The following is a 17,161-nucleotide window of genomic DNA, read 5'->3' on the forward strand; positions in this document are numbered from 1 at the left end:
CTTAGGCGTCGGTCGGAGTTTGCAGAACAGTTTTTCGGTTCTGATTTTGCGTATATTATGCCGTCGGACCCTCCGACTACCCAATCTGCCAAACGCAAAGATAAAGACCGACACTCGCGGTCCGCGGTTTCGGCGAAACCATGGTTAAGCAAACGCGAGTGTCTCGGTTTCGGCGAAACCGAAAACTGATCAAAGTACAGCTGAACCTATCTCTACAACTGAGGCCCCTGCTACCACTCTTGAATCGGCCTCAGAAATTTTATCCACTACGGTGGTTGCCACTGACTTATCAGACACCATTCCCTTGGATGTCTCTACCCCAGCACGTGGTGCTGCTAGGCCTCCAGCAGCCATGTCCATTAAGGCCTTCGCCAGGGCTAAAGCAGCCAAGACTACTAAGACAGTGCCTGTTAAACCCCCCACAACCAGGCCCTCTTTTAGTTCTCAAATGCTTACTTTGGCAGAAGATTTAATTTCATTAATTAGAGGATCTCAATCTCACCCAGACAGGGCCTCTCAGCCCCCAGAGAAGAGACCTAGGGCAGAGCCCCCTGAGCCAGTGTCCTCTGATGATTCTGCTGATGAATCAGACATAACTGACCAGCCAGAGGCTCCTTTCTCCAATTTTGAAGATTCTGATGCTGAAGAATCCATTCCAGCTGCTTCCCCACCAGAAGAATTCTCCTTTGGGAAACCTTACATGCCATGCGAGAGCAGTTCCAATGGCAGCAACAGGATTTTCAGACTCCAGAAAAGACTTAGGACCTTTCTGCACCTCCCACAGCACAGGCCCTTAGCTATACCTCCTGTTCTCTCTGTGGTGGATGATGCTTTCAATGATGTCTGCTCCGCTCCAGATTCTTTACCCCAGCCCCTGCCAAACCAGACAGATTTTACAGGGTGCCAGATACTCATCACCACCTTTACAAGGCCCCACTTGCAGACCCCGAAACTATATCCCAGGGTCCCAAGGCAGTAGCCGCGACCATAGCTAAAAACCCTATTCCTTCTGAAAGGGAAGCAAGGTCATTAGACAGATGGGGTAAAAAGGTCTACACTTCAGCTACTCTCTCAGCTAGAGCTTTAAACTGTCAGTTTCACATGATACAATACCAAGAGTTTATGCTTGATCAGTTAACAAAAAAAAAAAAAAAAACTAACCACTGATGAATCTCTTGATAAGAAATATGTATTAGAAATGGTAAATAACATACAACAGGTTAGCAACCATTCCTTAAAATGTGGCTATGATGCACTGGAGGCTTCATTTAGATCAGCCATGACTGGCACAGTGATAAGAAGGCATGCATGGCTAAAGGAGCAAGCTTTACCGGATCATGTTAAAGCTAAGTTGCTAGATGCTCCTATGGATAAGACAAGTTTGTTTGGTACACCTGCCCAGCAGGTTATGAAGAAAATGGAAGAAAAGGCAAAATCTGTTCAAGCGGTTAAAGATTTCTTGCAGGTTCAACCCCAAGGTTTAGCAGGAACTGGCCTGCCAAAATTGGTCCTTTCCTGACTCCACAAAATTTCAAAGGGGCAGGAATAGTCGTTCCAGAGGCAGTAACCAATCCAGAGGAGGTGCCTACAGAGGCCGACAGTGGCAAGGTAACAACAGAGGCACAGACACAACCACTGCCACTACATCAGCACAACCACAGTGACTTAACCTAAATCCGCCTACCAGGGAACAAATAGCAGCTCCTCTAGGCGGAAAGTTAACCTTATTTTCAAAGAACTGGCACTACATAACAAAAGACAAGTGGATTTTACAAACCATAGAGCAAGGTTACGGTTTCACTTCCACACTTTACCAGTCAAAGAGGAATGCCAAATCTACCTCCAAATCAAAAACAGAGGCACTACAACAGATAATGGAGTTAGCAAACATGAGAGCTGTGGAAAGAGTGCCAACAGCAGAGCAAGGAAAGGGTTCTACTCCAGACTATTCCTAGTTCCAAGAAAGGAAAAAGTTGGAGACCAATTCTCGACCTGTCCACCTTAAATACATACATCATTGTCCCAAAATTCAAAATGCTGACCCTACAGCAACTTCTTCCCATGCTGGGCAAGGAGTCTTGGCTGGTAACTCTAGATCTCAAGGAGGCATACCTGCACGTCCCCATTCGACCAATCTGCAGAAGATACCTCAGATTTCTTGCAGGATCAGAGCACTATCAATTCTCAGCATTGCCCTTTGGCTTATCTACTGCCCAGAGTATTCACAAAATGCCTGGCATCAGTAATCGCCCATTGCAGACTACAGGAATTCAAATTTACCCATACCTGGACGACTGCCTGCTACAAGGGGACAACAAAAGCAAGCTGACAACAGATTTACAAAGGGTCATTTACTTGCTACAAGCACTGGGATACACAGTCAATTTACAAAAGTCAAGGCTGATACCATCCCAAACAAGGACATTCTTGGGCTGAATTGGACACAGTAAAACAAATGGCATTCCTGACTACAGAAAAACAAAGAACTCCCTCTTTACTTCTTGGCACTAACAAAACTGAACAAGTTAACAGCAAGAAAAGTACTGCAGGCCTTGGGCTTCATGGCATCATGCATAATCTTGGTCCCATTTGCCAGACTACATATGAGAAAACTACAGTGGTACCTAAAGAATTTATGGTCCCAACACAGACACAGCCTAGAAACAGAAATCCCACTAAATCCATGCTTAAAGCAGGAGTTCCTATGGTGGGCTCAGGCATGTCAGTCAAACCCAGGCCTACCCTTTCGCAGATGTCAAGCAAGCCAGACCATCACAACAGACGCTTCAGACCTAGGATGGGGGGCCCACATGCTGGACAAATGCGTGCAAGGATTGTGGACACAGGATCAACTTCACCTGCACATCAACCTAAAAGAAATGCTGGCAGTAAAACTGGCAATCCAAAAGTTCAAACCATTTCTCCAAGAGGGCCAGTTGATGATAAGGACAGACAACACCACAGTCATGTGGTACATCAACAAACAGGGAGGCACTCATTCATACCCCCTATGCAGAATGACTTTGGAGCTGTGGACCCTGGCACTCAGCTACAACATCCAGTTACAATATTTGTACCGGGAAAAGAAAATACTCTAGCAGACATATTAAGCAGAACCACATCGGATGTCCACGAATGGAAGCTGCACCCGGACATCTTCAAGACCATCTCAAAGAAATGGGGAATGCCTCAGATAGATCTATTCACATCACCTCTCAATCACCAGCTCAAAAAGTTCTGCACAAGGACATTCCACCCACTAGCATGGAAAGTGGATTCGCTCTCCTTCAGCTGGAAAGGCCTAACAGCATATGCATTCCCACCTCTTCCCTTGATACACAAAGTACTACTAAAAATCAAGGAAGAACGTCCAAGGATAATCCTGATAGCTCCAAACTGGCCAAGACAACACTGGTACCCACTGCTGAGGAGCATGTCTCGAACAATATGTGGCCAATACCCTGATGCCTTTGATGTGCACTCACAACAACTACAGCATCACACAGCCAAAGCTAAAAGCGTTGCAACTGACTGCATGGAACATCACATAGCAGCAGCTAATCCAGAACTTTCCCAAAGAGTTAAAGACATTATTCTTGAAGCACGCAGACCTTCAACAAGAAGGAACTATGCTGGAAAATGGAAAAGGTTTGTCATTTGGAGTACGGAAAGAGGAAAAGATGTGTCAAACATAGATATGCCTAACATTCTGGAGTATCTGGCGAACTTCTTCATTCAGGCCTGTCCTACTCCTCCATCAAGATACATGCATCAGCTATTTCAGCAGAATACAGCTTTGATCCACCTGTTTTTCGCACCCTTTGCTCAGGCAGTTCCTCAGAGGAATCAAGAATGTAAAACCTCCAAGGAAACCACCATTACCAGCTTGGGACTTAAACTTTGTGCTAGAAAAGTTGACACTATCACCCTTTGAACCAGCAGCAACAGCAGACCTACAACACCTGTCATGGAAAACTGCTTTCCTACTGGCAATTACTTCAGCAAGGAGGGTTTCAGAACTACAGGCCTTAATGGCAGTGCAACCCTTCCTAATCTTCCACCAAGATAGAGTGTCCATGAGGACTAATCCTACATTTATGCCTAAGGTGGTATCCAGAGTGTCTTTAAACCAGGCAATCCACCTACCTACCTTCTTTCCCAACCCACAAAACAGAGGGAAAGAATACTGCATACCTTGGATGTACATAGACAGCTACGCTACTACTTGGACAGAACAAAAATAGCAGAAAGACTGACCAACTTTTTGTAGCCTATGCAACAGGAAGGGAAGGAAAAGCTATTTCCAAACAGACAATCTCCAAATGGATAGGAAATTGCATACGATTCTGTTACTCCTTCCATGGAAAACCAATTCCACAGAACATAAGACCTCATTCTACAAGGGCAACAGCCACTACCACAGCCTTCTTACGAGGAGTGGCAACCAAAGACATTATTGAGGCAGCTACTTGGACCTCCGTGCATACATTTGCCAAGCATTATAATTTGCCTCTATATTCCAGATCCCGAGCAGGGTTTGCCACTGCTGTACTGCAAGGGATCCTAAACACACCATAATCTACTTTTATCCTCCTCCCTAGTTGGCTATGGTATTCTACCCAGTTGTTATGACTGCAGATGCATCCATGAAGGACATAGTACAGTTTTGTACCTACCATAAATGTAGATGTCCGAACTGGATAGCATCTGCAGTCAGGATTACCCTCCCTCCTTCCCGTCTGTGGTACTCCTAGGGTGTTTACCCTCCTAATAGCTAGCTGGTGGGGGGGGAGTCTTTTATGGTGTATTTGTTTGTATATATGTACATACATGCTTATTTTTGTGTTTACCTCTATCTTTTTGGAAACATTGGCATTTATCCAAATTTTAGCCTTCAAGAGGGCTACTGGCATCTGGGGCAAGAAACACTGAGGAAAATGGCGTCGGCTGATGCTTTTATACCCGAAGACCAACAGAGATGACGTCGGGTGAAGTGCGACATCAGCCGAAGCCGGACCCGGACTTTGCAATCCGGCCGACTGAAGGGCTGCCTGACGACAAGACAACCCAGTTGTTATGACTGCAGATGCTATCCAGTTCGGACATCTACATTTATGGTAGGTACAAAACTGTACTTTCCTTACCAGGAGAATCCAAGGCCTCCAACATCTACCATACACAGATAGGCTAAAAGTCCTATCCCTCTTCTCAGTTTCATACAAACTCCTCAGAGATGACCTCTATCTGGCATACATGGTGATCACGGTCCCCACCTTGATGGGATTGGTGCATATCCACAATTCAAGCTTCACTCGAGTAATCCACATGCATGGCCTCAACCTGGTCTGTGAAATCAACAGGACTTGTTGGCAGAATAGATTTGTGTCCCAGAAACTCCCCCATCTGTGGAAAAGACTCCCTGTCCACATCAAGCAGAGCACCTCTTTACCCCTTTTTAAGCGTAACCTGGATAACTGGATGGGAAACAGAAAATGCAACCCTGGGATTCTACCCATGTCCCTGCTGACTTGTCTAAACATGGGCTAAACATTTTCGCTAGGTTTATAAGGGTCTCAGGGCCAGTAGCCTAATAACCTCCTATGATCCTGTGATCATCATTGCCGGACTCAATGATTGCATCCAATATGCAAGAATCAGCAAACTTGGTAAGGCAAAGGCCATATACTTTAGCCTGAACTGTCTAGAAATAAGAGTCCAAACAGTGAAGGGCCAAGCACAGATCCCTGGAGTTTGCTAGTGGTGACAGCTATAGTGGTACAGGTTGATTCACCAACTTTCACAGTATGGGTTCTGTCAGTGAGCCCATTGGTTATCCATCTACTGACATAAGGGTTAATCCCCAGCTGGGAGGATTTCTGAATGATACCTGCATGGAGAATTGTGTCAAAAACCTAGGCCAGATCACAATAGGCAGTATGCACTGTCTTACCTTCATCCAAGCCTGTTATACAGAAGCAATGGCCTGTGGCAATATCACAGATCACCTGTGGTGTGACTCAGTACATACATCTTTCTGATATGGTTGAATACACACTTCAACACACCCACCACACATGCTATATTCCCATACAAGGGTGTACATCAACATGCAATCATCTGAGTAGAGAAGACAGCACCTGATACTTGCACGTATAGAGACTTCCTGACTCTCCTCAACTTTGATGTGGACAGACATTTGATTATGAACCTCTTCTACACATGCACTGGTCATATTCTGGTTGTGTGCTGCAGACCTGTGAGTTGTTAATGCTATATCATGTCTGTTACATCTGAGGTCATCAAAGGCATGCATGATGACAACAGTGTCATCTTGTGGAACTTTACCAGGTCAAGGCATTTGACACAATTCCACAGTGAGGTATTCAATTAACACTGTCATATGTGGCCATAAACAGCAGTATCTCCAAAAGGTAGACCAGTGTTTCACATACATGGCATCTCACTATGTTGAAATGTGTGACATGACCTATATCTCAGGTCCATATGTCAAGGCTGTCTGCTAGGCCCTTTCCTGTTCATTAGTTAAGTGATGGATATCGCAGACAACATACACATGCTGTGTCCACACAGTTGCCTGTAGAACTACAGAATGTGAGCAATCAGTTACTCCAAATGTGATATTAGTATAATGCAGACAGTAGCAGCACATAACAAACAGTGCTGCCAAAAGCATAACAATACCTGCATTGACAAGACACATGGGGAGATTTATTAATTCAGAAAGAAAACACACCATCTAAGTATAATATGGACATCACGCCATATAATCAGACCAATAGGTATGTGACCCATGTGCTGTGGCAGATGGTAAGTGGTACATCCACCAGCATGTGGTCCCTTGAATGTAACACAAGTATTGGGTATTTTAAAAACATCCACATTTAAGGCCATAATACCTTCATGGTTCCTAGCTTTCATCACACCAGTGACTGTGTACAATGCATCCTTTTTCATGTACCTCCCAACACATCTTCCAGTGATGTGTAATGGAAGTGTACCATCTTTGTCACAGTTTGCTGTCACACAGGTTATTGGCCATCCCTAGTTATTCTTTCTGTGGAATATACATTCTTTCTGTGGAATATACATGACTGCCTGATTGTGCGGAACACCAATCAAGTTGTTACACCAGATGCAGTTGTGCTACTTGTTCTGTTTATGCATACACTATAGGTGTTTGACAACACTAATGACATGTATAGCATTTATGACAGTGTGAATTATGCCATATGTTTATACAATGCATACAAGGCAACTATCCTGTATTGCCCATAATGCCACATACAGGTTTAGCAGTGCCCCTCCTAACACCTCCAGCAGATGTTACAGTGCCAGCGCAGTGTGCTTGGTTACCCTCATAGGCTGTGGATGTAGCAATAATAGTTGTTCAAGTGTGTGTGTGTGTGTGTGTGTGTGTGTGTGTGTGTGTGTGCAGACTCATCTCTTGTCACTGTAAATCACATATGTTATGTCAGAGGCATCAGATTACTGGTGGTATTATTCTGATATTGTACACAATTGTGGCTGATTCTTGTAATGTTTTCCATGAGCCATTACCTGTGGCCACATTGCAGGAGGCCTTTGCCGGGAGTGCACTCATATTCAGGCATATCTGTTTGCACAACTTAGCAATATGCAACCTACCTCAGTTGTATGTTGGATCCCTGATAAATGTCTTCTCCATTATTCATGTAAGGATGCTTATCTCACAGACATTCTCCCCATTGTTATGTCATCTTGTGTGGCAGTCACATAAAACACATTTTCACAGTACAGTCCCTTCTGTGCCATATAGATGTGTGATTAGTGTTGCTGCTACAACCATCTTTCATTGTCTTCCCTCGTCTGTTATACCTGTCCTCTTTCCCTGTGTTCATTCCTATAATTCATGTGTGTCCCTGTTCAATACACATACTTCCCCTGAGTGTTCATTTAAATGGCAGTCCATGTCCCATTACAGATCATTTACACAGCTTCAATACAGAATGCCAGGAATGGGATATCACAATATTCTGCAATGTAGGTACTCTGTCCTATACTGTGTTTGGACCATATATTTCACGTTTATACCTCTCACCTGCCCAGCTATTCCTAGGATGTCCAGATGTTTTCCTTATCATATTTGTGACTTTCTTCCATATTACCGGGACGCTGTCAGGACTGATGTGTGTCAATATTATGGGTCTGTATTACAAGACCGAAAGAGCAGAACCGCAAACACCTAAAGAACGAAAAAATTGGAACCTTGAAGTGCTGTTTGTCAGATCATGGTACAGTGAAGAATGGAATATTTGCTCTTTCCTCACTGTAGTGCGATCTCGGAGTTGGAATATATATTTAGCGTCAAGTTCGAGGTTCCATTTCTTTTGCACTTTAGGTGTTTGTGGTTTTGATTTTTTGGTGTTTTAATATAGACCCCAATATTGCATACATTTGAGTTCATACCTCTGAACTGTCCTGATTTGTGCAGAATGTTCACTTTTGTCTCATATTTTTGATCTTTTCCTCATAACATTTAGTTTTTTCTGGGAAATCATTGACATTGTATTGTAAGAAAAACCTACATTAATATTATATAGCTTATTAAATTAGGAAACCTAATCGAAGTCAGAAACTGATTTATTTATTTGACATTTGTTGACCGGGTTAGTCGAGCTGGCCATAGTCCTTTTTCACTGAAGACCTGGGGAGAAAAGCAATACAAACATATCTATATGACTAATTAAGCATATACACAGAATACATATCTACATGAACAATAGTTACTACGAGTAAAAAAGAATTAAGCTGAGTTTACAATAATAGACAGATTCAAAATGATTAATAAGTACACCTGATAGAATACAGTGTAAAAAATTTACATTCATCATCATGAGTTCAGCTAAATAGCTGCAAAGGGAGGAATGGAGTGAAACATTAGTCAAAGAGCAGGGGAGTGGGGTGAAGTATGTGTGCAAGAAAGGTGTTAGGCAAGATGTGAGAGAGGAATAAAGTTAATCGGGGGGAAGATTACACTGAAATATCCATAAATTTCTTAGGTGTTTTTTTACAGCATTTCTGAACTGGTGTTTAGGCTTAATATTTCAAATGTCCAAGGTAAGTTTATTCCAGCTTTCAGCTGGGGAGTAGCTCTAAAGGTTCTTGCCAGTTTTGATTTTTGACTTGTACATAGAGAGGAGATGCTCCGAAGCTCATGAAGCTGATAACAAACATTTGAGTTTCAAAGTTCATGCACTTCAGAAAGTTCATGATACTGTACAACTGACTATTCCTTCAAGTTTCTAAGTTTGAAAGACCAATATTAAAATTCTGTCCCTAGTTTGGGGCCTTTGTCCCCCTTTATGTATGGCTTTGTCCAGATTTCTTGCTCTAAAAGGTTGAGAGAGTTTCATTCTAATAAATTTCTATGTGAAATCTATGTCAAATATGTCCATTTCTGGTTATTTGTCCCTTCATTATGCTGGCCTTTGTGCAGATGCATTGTACTAAGATAGCGGCAGCTCTGTGTGAAGCCCTAGTGATCATTGTGGCATTCAGAGCAAATCCGCATATGTGATCTGCTTTACACAGAATTGATATCTGCTTTCACTGAAATGGTTTACTGGCCAGGAACACTGTTGCCAGCCCCAAAACCTAGCTTAGACCTGCCATGCACAATTAATATGCATTGCGTGCCACTGTTTATACCGCTTTGTCACACAAACATGTAAACTCCATGCAGGCTTATCACGGAGCCTACTTGGAGTTTAGTGAATCCCAGGATCTATGAAGGTTTCCTAATTTAATAAGCTATATAATATTAATGTAGGTTTTTCTTACAATAGTATTGCGGTTTAGTAAACAGAAGAACAAATCAACTAAATGTGTTGTGTAGTACATTTGGAATACTTTACATCTAGATCTGCTTTAATATATGCTAAAGTCATTTAAGCATGTCTGAAATATGCTCTTTTTTTTTTTTTTATTTCCTGTTAGATTTTTATACATGCATTTAATAGACATATGTTCACTGGTGTAGCAATTAGTCTGTCCAAGTGATCTAAATTATGCGTAAAGTATTAATTCTAACAAAACATCTTGTTATTTAAACATGCACAAATACTTCACACTAAAGTTTCTTTGTCATCATTTGTTCATTTAAAGACAAGGAATAACTTTGAAAGTACAAGGCAGGAGGTGGAAAGACTTATGCAGAGAATGAAGTCAGTTGACCAGGAATTCAGACCACCAAGTCAATGGACAATGGAAGGCTATCTGTATGTGCAGGAAAAGCGTAAGTATCACTACACTGTCTGAAAATCAATGTATGTTGACATTTATTCCAGCTGTGGGATTTGTTTTACCATTGTCTTAGTCCATACTAAGCTTTATCATCACTTTCTTTGATTGAGCTTTGAACCACGGTTTATTAATACAAGGATGTGTTAAGTTTAAGTAGGAAAGACATGAAGGGATGAAGGTAATACAGCTGCTAAAATTAAAACTGAGGTGACAATTTGTTTTGAATAACTTATTCTGTAATAGTTACTGTGGTATAAATTGACATGCACTTTATAATAATGTTATTAGATAATTTTTGATGACAGACTGCTAAATATCACATCAATGTCTTAATTTTCCCCATATAATATAAATAATAACACTTTACTTATATATTTCTGGCAAAATCATGAAAAAAGGATTTAGAATTTAAACACCACAGAAAGACAGAATGATTTTTTTTTTATTTTGAACCAAATCTTTTATTTAACTTCCATTTTTTCCTTTTTTTAATTCTTTGTACTGTTGGTGGTTTTCTTTATCCATTACTCTGTTTCTGCAATCTGCTTTTGTATTGCTTAACTTAATACTGACTTAAAAATGATAGAATCATTGTCTCTGGAAATTAGACTTAAATCAAACATTTCTAGTAATCTAAATTTCTGAAAATCAAATTTCATTGTTTTAATAATCTAAAACAATATTTCACATTCAGAAAGGGCTAATTCCAGTAGTAAGCTCTAACTTGGGCAGAGAACCACTAGCAATAGCCCTTTGCAATTCAGAAACAGGCCCACAGCAATGATTCGGCACAGTTGATAGACTCATTGTGGTGGGGTGCCACCACCGCCATGCTAAATGCCAGTGAGGCATTACAGAGGAGTAACCTATGCTAATTAGCCACATATTGTCCCTTATAACTGCCTCTGCTTAGGACAGTTGTACAGCTGACAGATTCAGATGATCACAGCTGTGTAAATTACCTTAACTGGATGTGTTATTGAATATATAGCTGAAGTGCTGCTCTTCCGCATTATAGACAGTGGGGAGACTGTATAAGAGGTCATTTCAAGCCAGTATTTGGAGAGGTACTAGTGGGTGGGGGTGTGAGTCAGTGAGTGAATGTGTGTGCGTGTGTGTGTGTGTGTGTGTGTGTGTGTGTGTGTGTGTGTGTGTGTGTGTGTGCCTGCCTTTATTTATGTGTGTGCATGTGTGTGTGTGTGTGTGTGTTTGTGCGTAGGTGGTCATAGTTGGGGGGCTAGTTCCTGGACTGTTAGACTAAGTATATATATATATGTATATATATATATATATATATACATATATATATATACATATACATATATATATATATATATATATATATATATATATATATATACATACACACATCCATAAGTGTGATGGGGTGGGAGAATGTATCTCATGTACGGTGAGTGCGTGTGTGTGTGTGTGTGTGTGTGTGTGTGTGTGTGTGTGTGTATGTGTGTGTGTGTCTGTTGGGGTGGGAGAATGTATCTCATGTAAGGTGAGTGTGTGTGTGTGTGTGTGTGTGTGTGTGTGTGTGTGTGTGTGTGTGTGTGTGTGTGTGTGTGTGTGTGTGTGTGTGTGTGTGTGTTGGAGTGGGAGAATGTATCTCATGTAAGGTGAGTGTATGTGTGTGTGTGTGTGGGGGGTTGGCAGTGGGTGTGGGTATGTGGGTGGGTGTGTCTTGAGGTGGGGTGCAAGAGTGACTGTCAAACCTCTCAATTCCCCTAACACTAACTAGCAAAGCCTGTAATACTTGGGGGCACCAGACAGAAGGGAAACTTTTTAACAATTACCTTAAGTCACTTAAAATGTTGAGAGAACAAAGTGTTGCACCTTGAAGCATTTTCTGAACAATAAGAGGTATAAAAATAATGCCTGCCATTACTGACTGACTCTAAATCATCTGTGATTAACAAGGGACAGGGCTACATCAGAGATATTGCATAATCAGGAAAATGTATGGGAGATGCAAAATTTTAGGGTGTGCAATTTGCAAATCCTGATCGTCTTTAGAGCATACTGGCATGTAAAACTCAGTGCCAGTATTGTATTTGTTGTCAGAAATGAAATACTGTGTGTGGCATGAAATGTAACAGCTGTTTGCTACAGTTTTAAAGCAGAAAATTACCTTTTCCAAACTTAAAGTTGGGAGACAAGATTGAGGTAAAGTACAAGACAGAAAAAATGTTAGCTATACCTCTGCATTTGCAATATTTTCTGTAACTCTGAGTGACTGTCCAGTGATAAAGCTATTGGTATGATTTTGTACTGTCTTTCAGTTTTCATTGGTCCGTTGGTTTCAGACAGTTTGTTAAAGGTTGACAAATAGCAAGCACAACCTTGAATTAAGACATCAAACGAACATGCCTGGAGTCTCGTTAGATGAATACCTCTCACCTGTCCTTGAAATTCTAAGATGTCCCTACTTTTGACTCATATTTTTCCTATGTCCTCTTAATCCCTCCTAAAACTGGTGACTTTCAGAGAAAAAGTAGCAAATTACACTTAAAAATTATAACAATAATTTGACTTACATCCTCATTTTACTTCAAAAAATGTATATTAAGTTAAATTGTCTTATTCTGTCAATGTCTCAGGTTAACAGTACTAATATTTTAAAAGTGTCCATGATTATTTTTGATTTATCCTTGCTTCTGTTGATATTTGCCCCTGTTTCATTGAGAACTGTGGTTAGTGGTAATAAGAACAACTTTCTATTAGGTGTGCAAGAAAGTAGCTATTTTTTGTTTGAGGGTAAACTTGTCATTCACTGTGTCTCAGAGTTTTAAGACTTTGTATAAACCTCTCAGCAGAACCTTTAGTTGCAGGATGCTAGGGTGCATATGTTGAATGCCATTTTTTTAAGGAAAGTCTGGAAGTCAGCTATCACAAACTGTGGGTTACTGTACTTTAGTAGTTGCTGCGGTACTTTATTTCTGGCCAAAAGGTCCCTTGGCCAGTCAGTGGTGTGACTAGAGGTGGAAGAGTTAATGGTGGAAACCATTGGCTATTTACAGCATGTGTCATCAGCCCATGTGATGTGGGCCACTTCCTCAGATTCAGTAGTTCATGTTTCGGTTCATTCGGGATCATCCTGCACCTGTCATACTTCATTGTCAGTTGTTCTAGCTCTTGATCAATCCTTCATCACTGCACATTACTTATAGTCAGTGTCTTCATTTCTACTACTTTAAAGTTACCTTGAAGAAGTTCTTCCAATAGTCTAGGATTTAATGCAGTGGATATGGTAATGTAACTCTCACACTACAGGCCAGTGTTTTAGTAAGTTAATCTTGTTTTAGATAATAACTAGTACAGATTTATGTTGGGCTGTCCAGCCATTTTTTGTCAGAATATACAGTTGTGATAAAAATTTGTCACATCTATTTTCTTTTCTTACCATGTGTTGTGTAGTTGGCAGACTCTTACTTTGACAGAGGAAAAGTATATCTATTACTTCCTCTTCTTCATGTTTATCACTTATAGTCTCTACAGGTAATTGAGAAAAGCTGTCTACATTTGCTTGGCATGCAGTACATTTGTAATCTGCTGTGTACCGGTGTCCACATGGTAGCAATGTCCATCATCGCATGCATACAACTCATCTGGTAGAAGTTCCCTTTATATGAGATAAACACGATTACTAGTGGCCGATAGTCTGTACCAAGAATAATGTCTTTGCTAAATAGGTACTAGTTAAACCCTCTTGACACTACATAAAACATAGTACCTCAAGTTAGAGCATACTCTTTTTATCTACAGATATAGCACAAGAAGAAAATGCTATAGGCCTGTCTCTGTCTCTGCCGATTTCAGTCACAACCAACCTCAGGTTTGTTTCAGCAGAAGAGATGGGTTGTAGTGCATTAAGACTATATCAGGTATAACTAACCTCCTGATCTCACGAAATAAATGTCAGCATTCTTTAGTCTACTTCTGTGGTCTTTCAATCTGTAGCAGCTCATTTACAGAATGCAGCACAATTAATGTGTTTGGTAAAAAAAAACTGTTGTAGTACTTTACAAAGTCCATGAAGTATATGAGTTGTAAAACACCATGTGGTCATTGAGACTTCAGTGTAGGCAGAGTTTTGCTTTAGACTTGTGCAATGTTTGGGCATCAGTAACAATGCCGACAGTGCATGACCATGGGCTATAAACTGTCAGATGTGCCTCATCTAGCTTTTAGCCCTTTTGTCTAATGTCTTTAGGACTCACTTAAGGTTTTCTAAGTGGTTTTCATTATAGCACCAACCATGATGATATCATCAAGGTAACAGTGGGCTCCAGCCACTCTGTGGAGGACCTGATCTTTTGCCTGTTGCTAGATAGCTGGGACGTAAGCATCTGTTGTAATGGTAAAGGCCTTTGATGATACTGATTGTTAGTTACATCTTTGGATCTTTTTTTCCTCCTTATGTGGAGGTAGGCATTAGCTAAGTCCACTTTTGAAAAGCATTGCCTACCTGACAGACTCACTGAAATGCCTTAAATTTACTGAAAAGAATACAGTTCAGTTTACAGTACAAGGCTAATTGTGATAGGGTAGTCACCCCACTCTGACCTTTCCACATTTCTCCAATATAGGGATGACTGGCTTCATTCAGGAACTACAGTATACTCTTGAAAGCATTCCATTGACCTCAGGCTTGTCCTGCTCCTTAATAGTCAGTCGATGAGTAGCATTAGGTTCTGGATATACCTTGAAAAAACATGGAATCTCACTTTTTTAGGCACAGTTTTACCTTTAATTTGCTGCAGAATACAAATGGTACTTTTAAATACAGGAACAGCATATTTAATCTTCTTCTATCGGCTTTTCCCATTATGGGTTGTCATAGCAGAACAATGGTCTACAGAATGATTGGCAGTGGAGTTTTATGGTGTCAAGTTGCCAGCCAGACGCCCGTCCTTCCACAGAAGCCACACACGTGCACACACTTACACCTAAGGCCAATTTAGTGTGTCCAATCCACCTACAGCATGTCTTTGGAATGTGGGAGAAAACTGGAGCACACAAAGGAAACCCATGCCACCACAAGGAGGACATACAGACTCCACCCAGAAGGCACCCCAGCTGAGAATTGAACCAGAGAACCTCTTGTTGTGATGCGGCAACACTAAGTGCTTGCACAGCGGCCGCCTGGAACAACATCTTTTAATATCAGTTCATATTCTTTACTCAGTAGTCTGCAATACAGCAGACCATGATCAAAGACACATTATTTTCAACTAATCAAATCTCAAGTTTCTTAGCTTCTCATGACCTCATAAGGGAGCACTAGCATTGTGCATAATGTACAAGTCCAAGGTGTCCCATGACCATTATATTCTACTCTCACAATCAGCACTCAAGGACGGGTAGTTTTCTCACTAGTGTTTGTCTTGAGGAAGGAGGAATATGCATTCAGCTTTTCTTTACTGAAAAATGCTTTGTAACCATTTTGAGATGCTACTGTATCAAATGATCATGTGTCCAACTCCATTTTGATTACAGTGCCATTTTGTTTGTTGGCGCAAACTATACTGTATCTGTCCCATTTATGCTAACAACGCCAGGCTACATCCTATGGCACTTTCTGCTCTCTTTGCATTTAAATTTACACTGTGAAGAAAGGTGGAACCTTTGCACAGAAAGAAAACATGGTCTCTGATTTGTACTTTTTCCTTCCACTGTTTTATTTGCATTATTAAATTTAACTCCACATTGTAACTCCAGTTTGTCTGTTGATGCGGTTTCCATTGATACTGCAATCTCCCCTGCTCATGTCAGTGTTAAATCTGCCTCAGCTAACATATCCTTTTAATTCTTATTTACAGAATTCTACAAACCAAATAATTCCATAGGACATCATTTAACAACCAGACTGCCAGTTTTCTGATAATGTTTTGCATTTTTGTCATGTATACTGCAATTGTCTCTCCTTCATTTTGATTTCACTTAATAAGTGATCAATAGTGGATTTGGAGACAAATGGTCCTTCATAACTCACATGATCTAGTCAGTTATCAGCAGGCCTGTTTGATATAGTCAAAAACAAGTAATCACTGTATAGGTGAAGAACCAGACACAACAAATACCACAAGTACCACCGTTTATTAATGACAAAACATGACATGTACTAAGCACTTTCATCCTTCCATAATTTTAGCATAGATTTCTTCAGAGTATATTTCATGCACTAACCAAAAACAGTTTAAATACTTGAAACAGCCAATCACTCCTGTTCACTTTTCTCTTAGTGTATGTTATGTTATGTCCTTAGTAAATGTCAATGGTACTTGTGGTATTCGTCGTGGCTGGTTATTAAATTCACCTCTACACTTGTTACTTCTTTTTGAGCATTTTGGTGGAGGATTTGACTGGTTGCCATACAAGCTGTTTGGGATAGTCAAACTATGCAGCAAGATATGTTTTTGTTTAAACTGCACTCAAAAACATATGAACTTTATTATTGGGAATGTAATTTGCAGTAAAATACTGTTGCAGTCTATCAACACACATGCTCCGACTTTCTGAAGCACTATCAAACACTTCAGTTTTGCATACACACACACGCACACACACACACACACACACACACACACACACACACACACACACACACACACACACACATGATTTTGCTTCACCATCACTTTGTATTCTCTTTTTTTGTGAAACTTCAGTATTGCATTGATTGTATGTCCCACATTCATTGCCAATGTAGTGTCTTTAGCAGTTATGGATGCTAACAGAAATGACAAGATCCAAATAACAGGCAAGAGACTGCTATGCTGCTTCCTGTTTCTTCTTTAATGACATAGCTTCACTTTCATTCTCAGAGAGCAAAGTGCAAGGCATTATACAT

General features: G+C 40.7%; 1 protein-coding gene across 1 annotated transcript in view; it reads left to right on the plus strand.

Moving 5' to 3' along the window:
* Positions 1-17,161, plus strand: part of ARHGAP42 (Rho GTPase activating protein 42) — a 1,340,395-nt gene that overhangs the window by 752,079 nt on the left and 571,155 nt on the right. The window contains exon 8 of the mRNA XM_044071941.1: positions 10,165-10,294. Coding sequence (XP_043927876.1) covers positions 10,165-10,294 — 130 coding nt within the window. The remainder of the gene's footprint in view (positions 1-10,164; positions 10,295-17,161) is intronic.

This window comes from Protopterus annectens, chromosome 5.part0 (genome assembly GCF_019279795.1).
Source record: "Protopterus annectens isolate FY-2018-M chromosome 5.part0, PAN1.0, whole genome shotgun sequence".
Classification (NCBI taxonomy): Eukaryota; Metazoa; Chordata; order Ceratodontiformes; family Protopteridae; genus Protopterus; species Protopterus annectens.